The 16000-nt window shown below is 44.8% G+C and overlaps 1 protein-coding gene across 1 annotated transcript; it reads left to right on the forward strand.

The window, feature by feature from the left end:
- The first annotated feature begins 3891 nt into the window (after positions 1–3891).
- LOC141021878 (uncharacterized) lies at positions 3892–9696 on the forward strand. The gene is made up of 6 exons (XM_073497730.1): positions 3892–5290; positions 5405–5808; positions 5953–6024; positions 6134–6155; positions 6275–8642; positions 9159–9696. Exons 1-6 carry the CDS (start codon positions 3892–3894, stop codon positions 9694–9696), a joined length of 4803 nt encoding a protein of 1600 aa, XP_073353831.1.
- The last annotated feature ends 6304 nt before the right edge of the window (positions 9697–16000 follow it).

The following is a 16000-nucleotide window of genomic DNA, read 5'->3' on the forward strand; positions in this document are numbered from 1 at the left end:
ACGTCTTGATACGTATCCAACGTATCTATAATTTTTTATTGTTCCATGCTATTATATTATCTGTTTTGGATGTTTTATATGCATTAATATGCTATTTTATATTATTTTTGGGACTAACTTATTAACCCAGAGCCCAGTGCCAGTTTCTGTTTTTTCCTTGTTTTTGAGTTTTACAGAAAAGGAATATCAAACGGAGTCCAAACGGAATAAAACTTCCGTGATGATTTTTCTTGGACCAAAAGAAACCTAGAAAGCTTCGGGAGGAGGCTAGAAGACACACGAGGTTGCCACAAGCCCTAGAGGCGCGCCCGAGGGGGGCGCCCCCTAGGCTTGTGGGCCCCTCGGGAGTCCCCCAACCCTAATCTTTCTACTATAGATTCTCAAATATTCCCCCTATGCCAGAGGCATCCACAAAAATACTTTTCCGCCACCGCAAGCCTCTGTTCCCGTGAGATCCCATCTTGGGGCCTTTTCCGACACTCTGCCGGAGGGGGATTCGATCACGGAGGGCCTCTACATCAACCTTGCTGCCCTTCCAATGGAGCGTGAGTAGTTTATCACAACTAGTAGCTAGATGGCTTCTTCTCTCTCTTTGATCTTCAATACAATGTTCTTGGAGATCTATCCGATGTAATACCTTTTTATGGTGTGTTTGTCTAGATCCGATGAATTGTGGATTTATGATCAGTTTATCTATGGATATTATTTGAGTCTTCTCCGAACTCTTTTATGCATGATTAAGATATCTTTGTATTTCTCCTTGAACTATCAGTTTGGTTTGGCCAACTAGATTGGTTTTTCTTGCAATGGGAGAGGTGCTTAGTTTTGGGTTCAATCTTGCAATGTCATCACCCAGTGATAGAAGGGGTAGTGAGGCACGTATTGTATTGTTGCCATCAAGGATAAAAAGATGGGGTTTATATCATATTGCTTGAGTTTATCCTTCTACATCATGTCATCTTACTTAAAGCGTTACTCTATTCTTATGAACTTAATACTCTAGATGCATGCTGGATAGCGGTCGATGTATGGAGTAATAGTAGTAGATGCAGAATTGTTTCGGTCTACTTGTCACGGACGTGATGCCTATATTCATGATCATTGCCTTAGATATCGTCATAACTATGCGCTTTTCTATCAATTGCTCGACAATAATTTGTTTACCCACCATATGTTTCCTTTCAAGAGAGAAGCCTCTAGTGAAACCTATGGCCCCCGGGTCTATTTTCCATTATATATTTTCAGATCTATAAACAAAAAACCCAAAAATACATTGCTGCAATGTATTTATATTTACTTTAGTTTGCTCTTCTATTTATCTTTTATACCTATCTCTATCAGATCTCACTCTTGTTCATGACCGTGAAGGGATTGACAACCCCTTTTTCGTGTTGTGTGCAAGTGTTTGTTAGTTTGTGCAGGTGCATATATTGGGGACTTGCTTGTGCCTCCTACTGGATTGATACCTTGGCTCTTAGGAAATACTTATCTCTGCTTTGCTGCATCACCCTTTCCTCTTCGAGGGAAAAATCAATGCAAGCTCAAGAAGTAGCACGTCTCCAACATACCTATAATTTTTGATTGTTCCATGCTATTATAGTATCAATCTTGGATGTTTATTATGCAATTATACATCATTTTTGGGGACTAACCTATTAACCTAGTGCCCAGTGCCAGTTGTTTTTTTTTTCCTTTTTTTGGCTTTTCAGAAAATCAGTACCAAATGGGGTCCAAATGCTATGAAACTTTTTGACGATTTTTTCTGGACCAGAAGGGACCCTAGAAACTTTGAGAGAAGACCTGAAGAGTCACGAGGGAGCAACAAGCCTGCCAGGCGCGCCCCAGGGCGGCGCCCCCAGGCTTGTGGGCCCCTCGTGGCACCTCTTGACCTAATTCCACTTCTATAAATTCTCAAATATTACCAATACATTAGAGAGCCACCCAAAATACATTTTTCGCCGCCGCAAGTTTCTGTTCTTCAGAGATCCCATCTGGAGACCTTTTCCGGTACTCTGCCAGAGGGGGAATCGATCATGGAGGGCCTCTACATCAACCTTGTTGCCCTTCCGATGATGTGTGAGTAGTTTACCACAGACCTACGGGTCCATAGCTAGTAGCTAGATGGCCTTTTATCTCTCTTTGATCTTCAATACAATGTTCTCCTCGATGTTCTTATAGATCTATTCGATGTAATCCTTTTTTGCGGTGTGTTTGTTGGGATCCGATGAATTGTGGGTTTAGGATCAGATTATTCAGGAATATTATTTGAGTCATCTCTGAACTCTTTTATGCATGATTGTTATAAGTTTGTATTTCTCTTTGATCTATCCATTTGGTTTGGCCAACTAGATTGATTTATCTTGCAATGAGAGAGGTGCTTTTGTGATGGGTTCGATCTTACGTTGCTCAATCCCAGTGACAGAAAGGGACATGACACATACTTGTATCGTTCCATTAAGGATAAAAAGATTATTGGGGTGGGGCGCGGGGTGTGGGCGCAGCCATGGCGCGGCGGGACGCGACCAGGAGGTGCTGGGCGCGGCCAGGTGCTCATGGGCACGGCTAGGGGGCGCCGCGAGCGGAGCTCCGGCCATGGCGACCACGGGCGACCACGGGAGCGGCGGCAGGGGCAACTAAAGGACATATACGAAGGGGGAACAGAGGGAAATCGACGGGGAGGGAGAATCAAAAGAGGATTACAAGGTTGGTCAGCCAACACTATGCCTAAAGGTCGAAGTAAGGTCCCCCTAGGCTCTCTCTAGGCGCTCCCTAGGCGCTCCCCGCCGGTGGCCACTCCGGCCCCAGCGGCCACCCCTCCTCCCGCCGGCTGCCACTCCGGCGTCGGCGGCCACCATCCATCCGTCCACCTGTCTGTCTCTGGGCCCTTTGTGGGTAGTTTTTTGGCCCTGCGTGGCCATGGACCCTCCCTCTCTCAACTTTGCTCGAGCTAAAGATTTTCAGTTCTCTATGAGACAAAAGTTTGGTCATCTGGTGGTGTTTTCACCTGGTTTTCGTCAACGTGAATTCACTTTGGTGGTTTCCTTTTGCCGTGCTCGATTTCGGTTGGATTGTCACACAGTCAGTGTCACGTTGCAATCTTGCTTTGGTGGTTATCCACAGGGGTTTCGTGTGCTACATCTCAAGGACAGATCCTTCAAGTTTTCGGTTGCCTCCAAAGCGGTGGGTTTTGAAATTTATAATCAAGGGCGGGTGGTTGAGAAGGATTTTGAGTTAGTGTTCAATCTTTGGGGTTTTGGAGGTCCGAACTGGTTACGTGAAGAACAACTTTTTTATCGCGAGGAAGAAGCTTCTTGGACTTTGGTCAGGTCTGGATCACGCCCACGCTCCGCCGCCGGTAGTTTTTCCGGCGATCAACCACGACAGTCGGTTTTTGCTCGGTTAGCGAAGTTTCCGACCGTCAGCAGTAATGTGGCCTCGGGCAATAATGTGCACTCATTGCCCATTACTCACTCTTCGGGCGAGGATCCCGCTGCGGGTTCGTCGGGCGGGAATCTGGCTCGCTCAAATTCCTCTTTTCAGTGCTACGCATGTGGCAAGTTGGGCCATTTTGCTAAGGAGTGCAATGCCTTTTGCCTACCTGGGCTTTTTCCTTACCTCAGGTTTGACACTTTCCCCAGCCCATCGCCTGAGGCCTGGGACCTAGATGCGGTCCATGACTGGTTCCAATCAGTTGGCCCAGCCCGCGAGCCTCCGCTCGTTTCCTCTTTTAGTGAGCTTTGTTTGGGATCTTTTCCTAATTTCCAGCCTCGTCGCCCCCTTGCCTCCTCAACTTCTCCGCTCTGTTCCTCTGTCTCACCTCTGTGCACAAGCTCTGCTTCTAGTGCTTTGCGCCTCCCTTCGCCGGTGATCTCACATTCTTCGGCGACGCCGATGGCCAACATCCCGATCGACCCACGCCCCTTTGTGCCACAAGGCTTCAACATTCAACAGGTTCTTGGGCACAATGGTGTGGCTCGGGTGGTGCTTCCGCAGTGCCCTCGTTGTCATGAGGACTGGGCGATGGCGACCATCCACCCTCTCCCTACAGATGCTCCGTTCCCCAATGTAAGAGATGTTCTTGAGGATTTTATTGTAGAGCATAGACAGCTGGGACTGCGAGATATCCAGCGGTGTCCGTTCGGTGAAGCATATGTTCGTCTCGCGCGGGTTAGGGATAGGGACAAGTTGGTCCTTGATAGCCCCCACGAGTTTGGAGATGTGTTCATTAGCTTTGCGAGGCATGATGAGGGAAGGAATCACAGGAGGGTTCATCTTAACAGAGTGGTGTGGTTGCTTCTGACGGGAGTCCCTTTTGATTTCCGCACCACTGAAGATCTTGCTTGTGCTGTTAGTAAGTTTGGCCGCATGATTTCCTGGGACAAGGAGGACGACCACATGGGTCGCATTGTGGTCAAGGCAAGAGTGCTGAACTTGGATACCATCCCAAAAAATTTGCGTTGGTCTGAAGGGGATGAATTTGAGGGAGACGGCTGGTCTTCCTCCATCGAAGTGCTGGCCAGTGAGCTCCTTGGTGGAGGACCTGCCGATGAGGATCCTTTACCTCCTGCTAATGAGGACCCGCACCCTTTACCTGAGAATGCTGTGCCTGCTAAGGGTTTGCATGTTGTTGCCGCCATAAATAATGAGATGGATGTTCAGGTTGCTGCAAACTGGGATAATTGGGACGATAACCATCAGCATGTTCCTAATGCTGAGTTGGAAGATCTACTGGATGTTGTACAGCAGGAGGAAATGGCCTGGGCAGATGGTGAGGAGCTGCTTCCAGCTCCCAGTAATAGCAGTTTCTCTTCAGGCATGTCTTTTTCTGAAGGAGACAATTCTCATATGTTTTTACCTTCAGCTACTGTGGAAGCCATTCATGCTAGGGCTGATATTCCTGCAATTGCCCAACCTGATGCTGTTGTGATGGCTACTGGACTGCAGAACATAATTCAAGCTTACCAGTCAGATGATGAGGAGCCTCCTGTATTGCAGGAGCAAAACCAGGAAATGGATGCTTTGCATGATCAGCCTCCTGCAACTCCACTGCAACATGTTGCCCCTCTTGCAGCACATGCTGCTCCTGATGTTTCTCCTCCTTTGGAGGTCGCTTCTGACCAACCTGCACTTCTGGAAGCAGCCTTGGAGCCTGTCATGTTTTCTGATCTTCCTATGACAACTGCTGGATCTTCAGCTCAAGTCTTGAAAGACAATGCTGAACAGGTTATTACTGCTAGAGGAAGTCTACAGCCTGTGGAGAATTTAGAGGACCTGCAGTCAGGTCTCCAAGGTAACTGGGTTAATCAAATCAATGATCACTTTAACATGGCACCTTCCCTCCTTGGTCTGAAAAGTATTTAGATGGCTGCCACTGCTAACACTGAACTATCTGTTTCCGAAGAAGGCCTGTTACTATGGAAGCAGCACTTTAAAGAGCAAGCATTGGACAACAGGAGCTCTTTCTCTAACAACATTCCTGTAAGTTGGTTTAATTTTATTGTCCACTTCCTCCTGTCCCCTGATAAGTTTTCCTGGACTGTCAATATGTTAAAATCTGGAATGTGGGATCTGTTCACTGCTGTGGAAAATATGGACCAAGCTTTTCTGTTCCATATACCTGACAAATGTCCTACCTCTCATGCACCAATCTGTCAGGCCATGGAGGAAGGTGTACAGGACAAGGGTAAAGAGAATATTGGGGTAGCTGCAAATCTGCATGATGTGGAGTCACAGGCCTTGCTGCAACCTTTTGGCCAGGAAAACTTAAGGAAGAGGAGAAGTGGAAAAACTCCACTTGTGGAAACAGAGGTAAGAAGAAGTGACAGAATTAAGAAAGACAATGCTGGTTACAAGAGAAATTCTTGCCCTAATAATAATTGCTTACCTTGCAATGCTGCCCCTCCCATCATCAAAAAATCAATTGTTAAAATTCTCACTGCCTCTTTCTGTAAGGTTTCTGAGGGGGAACTGGAGGACATGCTGGCCAAGAAGCCCAAGAGAATGGATGAGGAGGTTTTGGACAAGGTGCCCTTGGCCAAAGGAGAAGGACATGCTATCACCTCTTCTTAATGTTTAGGGACCCCTCTTGGAGTGTTGTGTGGTGGGATTGTGTCTGTACTCCCACACCTCTTAGTTTGTTGCTGCTTTTGCCAACTGTAAGACTTGGGTCTTGGTGCTTTCTGAACCTTGTATGCCTGTGGCTGTACTTTCCTGCTAGTCTTTTCATGTGTCATCTTTGGTTGCACTGCTGGAATTATGTTCTGTTGTGGATCAGGGTATTATGCCAGCTTCTTCCCTTCTTGGATGACGATCAAGTGGTGGTGCTTGCTCTCTGATACAAAATCTTTTTTTGTTTCCATGAATAACAACAACAGAAACTGGAATATCTTAAATTGGAACATTAGAGGTATGAATTCTGAGGACAAATGCTTGGCTTTAAGACAGAAGATTGATGAGAGTGATTGTAATATTGTGTGCCTTCAAGAAACCAAAAGAGAGACCTTTGACACTGCCTACTTAAAAAAATTCTGCCCCTCTAGAATTAATAACTTTGCCTTCCTCCCCTCTGTTGGAGCTTCTGGGGGGCTTCTTGTGGCCTGGAATTGCTCACAATTCTCTGGGGAGATCATTGCACAAAACAGGTTCTCACTTTCCATGCAGTTCACCAGTTTGCTTTCCAATCAGTCTTGGATTCTTTCAAATATCTATGGCCCATGTGATCCTCAAGACAAAATGGAGTTTATTCACTGGTTTCTAAATATTCACATGCCTGATGATGTTGACTGGATATTAATGGGTGATTTCAACCTTATGAGGGCTCCATCGGACAGGAATAGACCTGGGGGAGATGTTAATGATATGCTTATGTTCAATGAGGCCATTAGTAACCAAGGTTTGGTTGAATTACCTTTGCATGGTAGAAAGTTCAGTTGGAGTAACATGCAGCATGATCCTTTGTTGGTCAAACTTGACTGGTTTTTCACTTCTGCCTCCTGGATGACTTCTTTCCCTAATACAATTGTACTACCACTTGCAAAACCTATATCTGATCACTTGCCCTGTGTAATTAAAATTGGCACTTCTATCCCAAAGGCAAGAGTATTCAGGTTTGAGAACTATTGGCTGCATCATTCTGATTTCAAACAAGTTGTTGCCTCTGCTTGGAGCATCCCAGTTGGAAACCTTGATTCTGTTAAGTCTTTGAATGCTAAGTTCAAGATTTTAAGAAGAGCTTTGAAGCTGTGGGCTAAATCTCTGTCCTGTCTGAAATCTACAATTGCAAAGTTAAATGAACTACTCTTCATGTGGGATTTCTTTGAGGAATTTAGAAAACTGGATACTCATGAATGGAGCTGCAGAGCTATTCTTAAAGAACAACTGCTTATTTTACTGAGGAACCAACAGATTTATTGGAAGCAGAGAGGGAAAATCAAGGGGGTGAAGTTTGGAGATGAAAACACAAATTTTTTTCACACAAAAGCTTCCATCAATTACAGGCATAACCATATTGCTATTCTTCACAATGAGGACCAAATGGAGATCTCAGATCATGCTGGTAAAGCTGCTATTCTCTTGGATGCTTTCAAGAAAAGAATGGGCACATCCCAAGAAACCACAATGCACTTTGATCTGGGTTCTTTGTATGGGCAGAGACAGCATTCAGATATTTTTGCTAATCTGGAATTGCCTTTCACTGCTGAAGAAATTGAAGCTGTTGTCCATGCTCTCCCAAATGACAAGTCTCCTGGCCCTGATGGTTTTAACAATGAATTCCTCAAGTCTTGTTGGGATATTATTAAAGAAGATGTGCTCAAATTCATTTATGATTTTCATGCAGGGCACATCTCCCTTGAGAGTTTGAACACTTCTTTTATAACTCTCATTCCAAAGGGTAATTCTCCATTGACTGCAAATGATTTTAGGCCTATCTCTTTACTGAACAGCTGTCTGAAAATTGTTACTACGTTGCTGGCAAATAGACTGCAAAAGGTGATTCTGCAATTGGTACACATCAACCAATATGGATTCCTTAAAGAAAGATCTATTCATGACTGTTTGGGGTGGGCTTATGAGTATTTGCACCAATGTCATAAGTCAAAAGAGGAAATCATTGTTCTGAAATTGGATTTCGAAAAGGCTTTTGACACCATTGAACATCAGGCTATGCTGGATATTTTAAAAGCAAAGGGCTTTGGGGACAGATGGCTTACTTGGATCAAATTATTGTTTACTTCTGCATCTTCTGCTATACTACTAAATGGTGTTCCTGGAAAAAAAAATTATTGCCTTAGAGGTGTAAGGCAGGGGGATCCTCTGTCCCCTCTTCTCATTGTGCTGGCTGCTGATCTACTTCAGACAATTCTCAATAAGGCAATGCACCTGGGTTTGGTAACTTCTCCCTTGCAAGTAGAGTCATGCCCTGATTTTCCAATTGTCCAGTATGGTGATGACACCTTGGTTATTCTGCAAGCAGATGCAAAGCAATTACATTGTCTCAAAGCCCTTCTCAATACTTTTGCTGATGCCACAGGCCTGAAAGTGAACTACAATAAATCAAGTATGGTTCCAATAAATGTGCCAAAAGAGAAGATGGAGATTTTGATAAATACTTTTCATTGCAAGAAGGAATCTTTTCCAATCAAGTATTTGGGAGTACCCCTAGGCCTCCATAAGCCTACTGTTGAACAATGTTTTCCCCTTGTCACAAGACTGCAGAAGAAGATTGTGGGTTTGTCCACCTTTATGACTTTGGCTGGGAGATTATTGCTTTTGAAATCTGTCCTCAACTCTTTATTGATATATCTCATGGGATGCCTTGATGTGCCTGTTACCATCAAAACCCAAGCCATAAAGTACTTGAGACATTGTCTTTGGAGAGGCCCTGATTTGGAGGACCATAGACCTGCCATGGTGGCATGGAATACTGTGTGTAGACCTAAAAATCAAGGTGGGTTAGGAGTGATTGATATTTTTGTCCAGAATAAAGCATTGCTTCTCAAGAACCTGCATAAGTTCTACAACAGACACAATATTCCCTGGGTCAATCTGATTTGGGAATCTTACTACAGCAATGATTCTCTACCTGGTAATAGCTGGCTGGGATCTTTTTGGTGGAAGGCAAACCTTAAGCTGCTTGATAACTATAAATCCTTGGCCAGATGCAACATAGGTGATGGAAAGAGTGCTTATTTTTGGACTGATCTTTGGCACTCACACTGCTTGCAAGACATGTTCCCCCACCTATTCTCATTTGTGAAAAACAAGGATGCTACTGTTCACACCTTTCTCCAAACTGAATACTTAGAGGACCTATTTCATCTGCCTCTGACTGTGCAAGCTTTCCAGGAATTTGAGGCTATAGAGGACATCTGCATTACTTTAAGGGCCTCTGATACTTTGGATTGCACAGATACATGGAGCTACATCTGGGGAACTGAGCAATTCTCTGTGGCTAAGGCATATAAAGTGCTGATGGGAGTCAAAGTTGTGCCACAACAGTTCAATTGGATCTGGAGCAGTTCTTGTCAGCCAAAACATAAGGTGTTCTTTTGGAGACTACTTCATGACAGGCTCAATACTAGAAATCTTCTGAGAAGGAAATCATTTCAGCTGGGCAACTATAACTGTGCTGTCAACAATTGCCCACAGGAAGAGACTCTCCAGCACCTTTTCTGGACTTGCCCTTTTGCTGCATAGTGTTGGGATCTGATCTGCCCTTCAAGACAGGCAAATGTTTCAATCATGGAAGCTTTTATTGATCTCAAGCAGAAACTTCATGTTCCTTTCTTCATGGAGATAGTCATCCTTGCCTCTTGGGCTATTTGGATCTCCAGGAACAACATGATTTTCCAAGCAATTCAACCTAGCATTCAAAGGTGGAAAGCCATCTTCAGGGAGGAGCTCTCTCTTCTCAGATTCAGAATTAGAAAGAGCTATGCTGGAGCATACTGTTTTTGGCTGGATAATCTTGTGCTGTAATCCTTGTTTTTTCTTAGTTGTTTAGTTGTTTTTTTTTCTTTCCTATGTCTTTTGTTTTTCCTTCTTGGCTTATCTCAAGCCTTTTGTACTCTGGTTCCTTTCTGGGACTTTACCTTTTTTTAGATTAATATAAACAAAAAATTGCAGTGGGGTTTTGCCCTACTGTGTACAGTAAAAAAAAATTGACGGGGAGCTCACCTAGGAGGCACGCGGCGGCCCGGCGAAAGTTTAGTAGGAGCAGCGACGCCAGAATCATCAAGGGTGCGTCAGTGGCCGAAGGCGAGGAAGACGTCGTGATCTGGCGATGGAGGGGCTCCCTCCTTGAGCTCGATGTCATAGGCGAAGCAGCGGAGATGGACGTAGCTGATGGACACAGTGGTACAACGCAGGGAGCATGGTGGCTACGCGGGCGACGAAACCATGGGGATGGCGGTGACGGGTGCATGTCGTGAGGAGGAGAGTGATGAGAGGAGGGGAGAAGTGGCGATCTAGGGCGTCGATTAAGTCGGGGAGGACTATATCCGGTGCAAGGAGGTGGCGGATGGCCGGCACATGGCCATCCCCTGGCATGGACGTCGTGGGTGCGGCCACCACGTCTCGGTGAACAGGGAGGAAGAAGACATGGGGATGTTGGGCTGGGCCGCCACTGTGCACTTGCAGTCCGATTGCAGAGTGGGCATTTTCCATTTCCCTTTTTCTTTTTCTATTTTCTATTTTGCTTCTGTTTTGCATTGTATCTTGCTACATTTGATTTTTTTAAATGTAAAACTTGTCACAAAAATACAGGGCAATATTCTGGGGCTGCACAAAAAGTTTCAGAGCATTTGGAATTGTTTAAATATTTAGAAATTTAAATGGTCAATTAACTTGCTGCTGGTCCACATAAAAAGTTTCGGTGGTTAATTTGAAAATTTAATTGATGTTGGTTTCACTTGGACAAATACCAGGGGATTATTTATCATACTATAAACATTTTTGTTTGACCATTTGAAGAAATGATTTTTTGACTTGCATTTTAAATTGGATTTTTGGAGTTGATTTGAAATAAGTGGCAATTAGCATAGTAGTCATGATGACAAAGCAACCATAAGGGGGAGTTTACTGTAGCATGATTATTGGGGTGTTACACGATCCATCAGAGTTTCGGCTCGGATTTTGGCTATGATTTTGTTACCTTACATAGTGGCAACACTACATCGAATATCATTCAGATTTTTCTTGAATGTGTGTGTCTGTGATAAATACCGGGTACTGGTCGCAAGAGCTCGAAAGAGACAACATATTGGTCCATAGTACCCAAATTTAAGCCACTGCGAAACCTTATGCATGATCACTTATTTGGCATAATCCCGTCACATGATGACAAAAGTTTCAGCAAACAATGATTTAAACAAAATGCTTGAGAGCCTTGATGATGAAACATTCCTGGGTGTGTTAGCGAGTTACTCTAGAATCATGTTGTGTTTACATAACTTTCACTCCCTAAGTTATGTTTTCATTGCTCAAATAAATAAAACCTCTTATGTGCATTCCTGACAAGCAAGTGTTAACTAGTGAAAATAGAATTAATTGCTACCATATTTTTTATCTAGTTGAGCAAGGACTTTGTATTAACTTTCACTAACACTTGCATAATAACCATGCCACCGCTACTGCTACAGTAAGTTTTTCGGTCAAGAAGCGGAGGGCTATCTAGGCGTACCGTTCGTAAGTGAACCAAAACCTTCTCATTATTTCGGTTTAAACAACTAAGTTCTTTATGATTCGGATTTCTCTCTATGTTGCTCGAGGATGATCGAGTTTAAACTTGGGGGAGTTGACGAGTAATATTTTTACACTCCTCTAACCTGACTTTTAACCGAGATATTCACTCCACTATTGCTACTAATGACTAATGAATGCAAATGATTCTAAATATATGATCTTTATTTTGTTTCCACGGGAAATGGGCTATTTACGGATGAAATCAGGCGAATACATGGAAACGTGTAAATCAGGGATAGAGGAAATGGGAGGCCGCAAGAGAGGCAACATTAGAAAAAACAGAGTTCCATACGACCATCCCCACTCGTATGGATGGTCGTATGGCGTGCCAACCCAGGCGTCTTATCCACCTGAACAACCATTATAAAAGGCCCGACGCCAAATGAGCAACAAAACAAGACACCACATCGTCATCTTGGCGGCAGCCATCTCCATCAACCTTAGCTGCCGCCATTTTCCATCTCCATCTCTATAGCCAACACCTTCATCACCACCATAATTCTCAGCCATCTAGCCATACTTGTAATCATGTATCACATCCGACATCTATTGAAAGACACATTATCAATCAATCAATCTTTATGATATGTTCTTCATTGAGTTCTTCGTGTGATTAGATCTCCATGTGTGAGTAGTTCGGTAGGGTCATGGGCTGAGGCAAGTCCTTGCAACCCGATGTATTTGTTGGTGGGATCGATGAAGTACTTTGAATTAACATCATGTATGTGTAGCATAAAGTTGCTTTGCAATTGTCTCTTGTCACGTTCGCGTTCTTCATCCTTGCAACCGGGGATCATGGAGAGCGAGCCATGATGAGGCTAAGGGTAGGGAGACCGTGATGTGTTATTCTGAACACCAGTGACAAAAAGGTTTTGTACGGTAATACAGATCCTATCTCTGGGGATACAAGAGGTGTAGTCATTAAATTCCCAATGCTTTTGTCTGATTATTGCTATTTTAATTACCAGGGCAACCCCGCACGACGAATAGGACCTTCGGCTGGACAACTAATTCCTGATGCAGGACGCGTGCCGGTCAAGCCATAATTTGAACACATCCTCCACATCGATATGTAGCAAGAACATTGTAGGATCGAAAGTAGGTCTAGAGGGAGGGGTGATTAGACTACTTGACCAAATAAAAATCCAACCTTTTCCCAATTTTAGTTGTGGGCAAACTTTAGCAACATAGCACAAGTCAAGCAATCAACCTACACATGCAATTCTAAGAGTGTAGCAGCGGAAAGTAAAACATTGCATATGAAGGTAAAGGGAAGGGTTTGGAGAGTGCAAACACAATGTAGACACGAAGATTTTTGGCGTGGTTCGATACGTGGTGCTATCGTACGTTCACGTTGATGGAGACTTCAACCCACGAAGGGTAACGGCTGCGCGAGTCCACGGAGGGCTTCACCCATGAAGGGTCCACGAAGAAACAACCTTGTCTATCCCACCATGGTCATCGCCCATGAAGGACTTGCCTCACTCGGGTAGATCTTCATGAAGTAGGTGATCTCCTTGCCCTTACAAACTTCTTGGTTCAACTCCACAATCTTGTCAGAGGCTCCCAAGCGACACCTAACCAATCTAGGAGACACCACTCTCCAAAAGGTAATAGATGGTGTGTTGATGATAAACTCCTTGCTCTTGTGCTTCAAATGATGGTCTCTCCAACACTCAACTCTCTCTCACAGATTTGGATATGGTGGAAACATGATTTGAGTGGAAAGCAACTTGGGGAAGGCTAGAAATCAAGAATCTTGTGGTATGATTGGAATATCTTGATCTCAACACATGAGTAGGTGGTTCTCTCTCAAAAAATGTATGCTGGAAGTGTAGGCACGTTCTGATGGCTCTCTCACATGTGGAGAAGGGGGTGGAGGGGGTATATATAGCCTCCACACAAAATCCAACTGTTACACACATTTGACCCAACTCGGTCAGACCGAATAGATGAACTCGGTGAGACCAATTTAGTTCAAAATAAGAACGTTAGGAATCTCAGTGGGACCAACTGGAACAACTCGGTGGGACCGATCACTACTAGAAAAAGGGCTATAGATGGTATTGACACTAATGGCGCACCAGACAAGCGGTGCGCCATTAGTATATTAATGGCGCACCACCTTCTGATACGCCATTAGAGTTGAAACTACTAATGGCGCACCAGGCGCAGGGTGCGCCATTAGTATCAATTTTTTTTAACTAGTGCGCCTGTCCAAACATACTAATGGCGCATCCAGACACAGTGCGCCATTACTAGTTGTAACTAGTAATGGCGCACCTGGCCCAGGGTGCGCCATTAGTATCAATTTTTTTTAACTAGTGCGCCTGTCCAAACATACTAATGGCGCATCCAGACATAGTGCGCCATTACTAGTTGTAACTAGTAATGGCGCACCTGTCCCAGGGTGCGCCATTAGTATCAAATTTTTTTTTAACTAGTGCGCCTGTCCAAACATACTAATGGCGCATCCAGACACAGTGCGCCATTACTAGTTGTAACTAGTAATGGCGCACCTGGCCCAGGGTGCGCCATTAGTATCAATTTTTTTTAAACTAGTGCGCCTGTCCAAACATACTAATGGCGCACCACCAGAAGGTGCGCCATTAGTAACCTGGATTACTAATGGCGCATTTAGAGTTGGTGCGCCATTAGTAAGTGGGCAGCAACAAGATATTTTGGACAGCCTCTCCTACCCACACTCACTTTCTCCCCACTTCATTCTCTCCACCTCCTCCTTGTCTCGGGTGCCTCCTCTTTTTCACCTCATTTCCATCATAGATTCATTCAATTTAAGTGGTTAAATTACCTTGTTTTGATAGGTAAGTAAGGGGGGAAGCTATATTTATGTTGTTCTCCCTACAACAATGTGCACATGCACTTTTTATGGCCTAGCTAGATCTATGTATGTTCGTGGTGTTGCATATGTTTGTGGTGTTGCATATGTGTTTGTGTTTGGAGGTGTACCGGTATTTGAAATGCGATAGTTGCCAATATTTTGCCGGAATGTTGATTCATTTCCGTTTCGGCGAGAATTTTGGCATTAAGCATTCTTTTTGGTCCTATTTTTAGGGAAAGTCATGCCAAATTTTTTCTTGGTTCTAAAATATCGTTTTGCTCTACCCCGCAGGCGACCATGGTCCGCATGATGACCGAAGGCATCGTGAATAGGTTTTTGAGGTCCGCGAAGGCCGAGATGCTTCAAAAGAACGAGACGGAGATAAGATGTCCGTGTCGAAGATGCAAGCTGAAGAGCCTTATTGCGGACCCGGAATCCTGGCAGGTGCGGGACCACCTGCTCTTGCGTGGTTTCATGGATGGCTATCGGTGGCAAGGTGATGAAGATGACTATGAAGTCGTCCATGGGGGCCGGGCAAGAAATGAGGAAGGGCAGCAAGACAACCACCGCGGCTCGGGCGGGCGAGAAGACGAAGAATCCCCAGGAGATGATCACGACGGTGATGCTGTACACAGTCATCATGTAGAAGATGCAGGACATGATGATGAGGAAGATGCCGGAGCAGACGACGGGCATGATCATGAAGATGATGATGCCGGCGGAGCAGACGACGCTGGACCATCGATGGGCTGGGTGTAGGACCCTCATATTCAAGAGCTGCTTCTCAAGCAGATGGATAACGCAAGAGCTGCCGCCCGAGAGAAAGCCAAGATGGATCAACTTGAGTTAGACGCGGTTACTCCATTGTATGAAGGATGCAGGCCCGAGGATACCCGCCTGAAAGTAACGCTCATGGCTCTGGAGATGAAGGTAAAACACAAAATGACCGACGCATGCTTCGACGAGAACATGTCATTCTGGCACGAACGTCTTCCCAAGGGGAACAAGTGCCCGACCAGTTTGGAGGAGGCGAAGAAAATCGTGTGTCCTCTGGATTTACCGCACGTGAAATACCATGTGTGCATGAACAATTGCATCATTTATCGGGACGAGCACGCGGAGTCTACCATATGTCCGGTGTGCGGCGTCACTCGATACAAGAAGAGGAAGAAAGCTCCTCGAAAAGTGGTGTGGTACTTTCCGATCACTCCTCGTCTGCAGCGGTATTTCGCGGACCCTAAGGTAGCAAAGCTCCTGCGTTGGCACACGGATAGGGAGGAGAAGAAGCGAGAAGATGACGCAAATGATCCGGAGATAGATAAAAAAGACAAGATGCTGAGTCACCCTAAGGATGCGAGCCAGTGGCAAGCGTTGAACTTCGAAGACCTAGAATTTGGGAACGATCCAAGGAACATC

This window comes from Aegilops tauschii, chromosome 4 (assembly GCF_002575655.3).
Source record: "Aegilops tauschii subsp. strangulata cultivar AL8/78 chromosome 4, Aet v6.0, whole genome shotgun sequence".
Lineage (NCBI taxonomy): Eukaryota > Viridiplantae > Streptophyta > Magnoliopsida > Poales > Poaceae > Aegilops > Aegilops tauschii.

Coding starts and splice junctions, on each gene's coding strand:
- LOC141021878 (XM_073497730.1), top strand. CDS start 3,892: ATGGCCAACATCCCGATCGACCCACGCCCCTTTGTGCCACAAGGCTTC. Junction 5,809..5,952: donor CTCCACTTGTGGAAACAGAG/GTAAGAAGAAGT, acceptor TCTTTCTGTAAG/GTTTCTGAGGGGGAACTGGA. Junction 6,025..6,133: donor ATGAGGAGGTTTTGGACAAG/GTGCCCTTGGCC, acceptor CACACCTCTTAG/TTTGTTGCTGCTTTTGCCAA.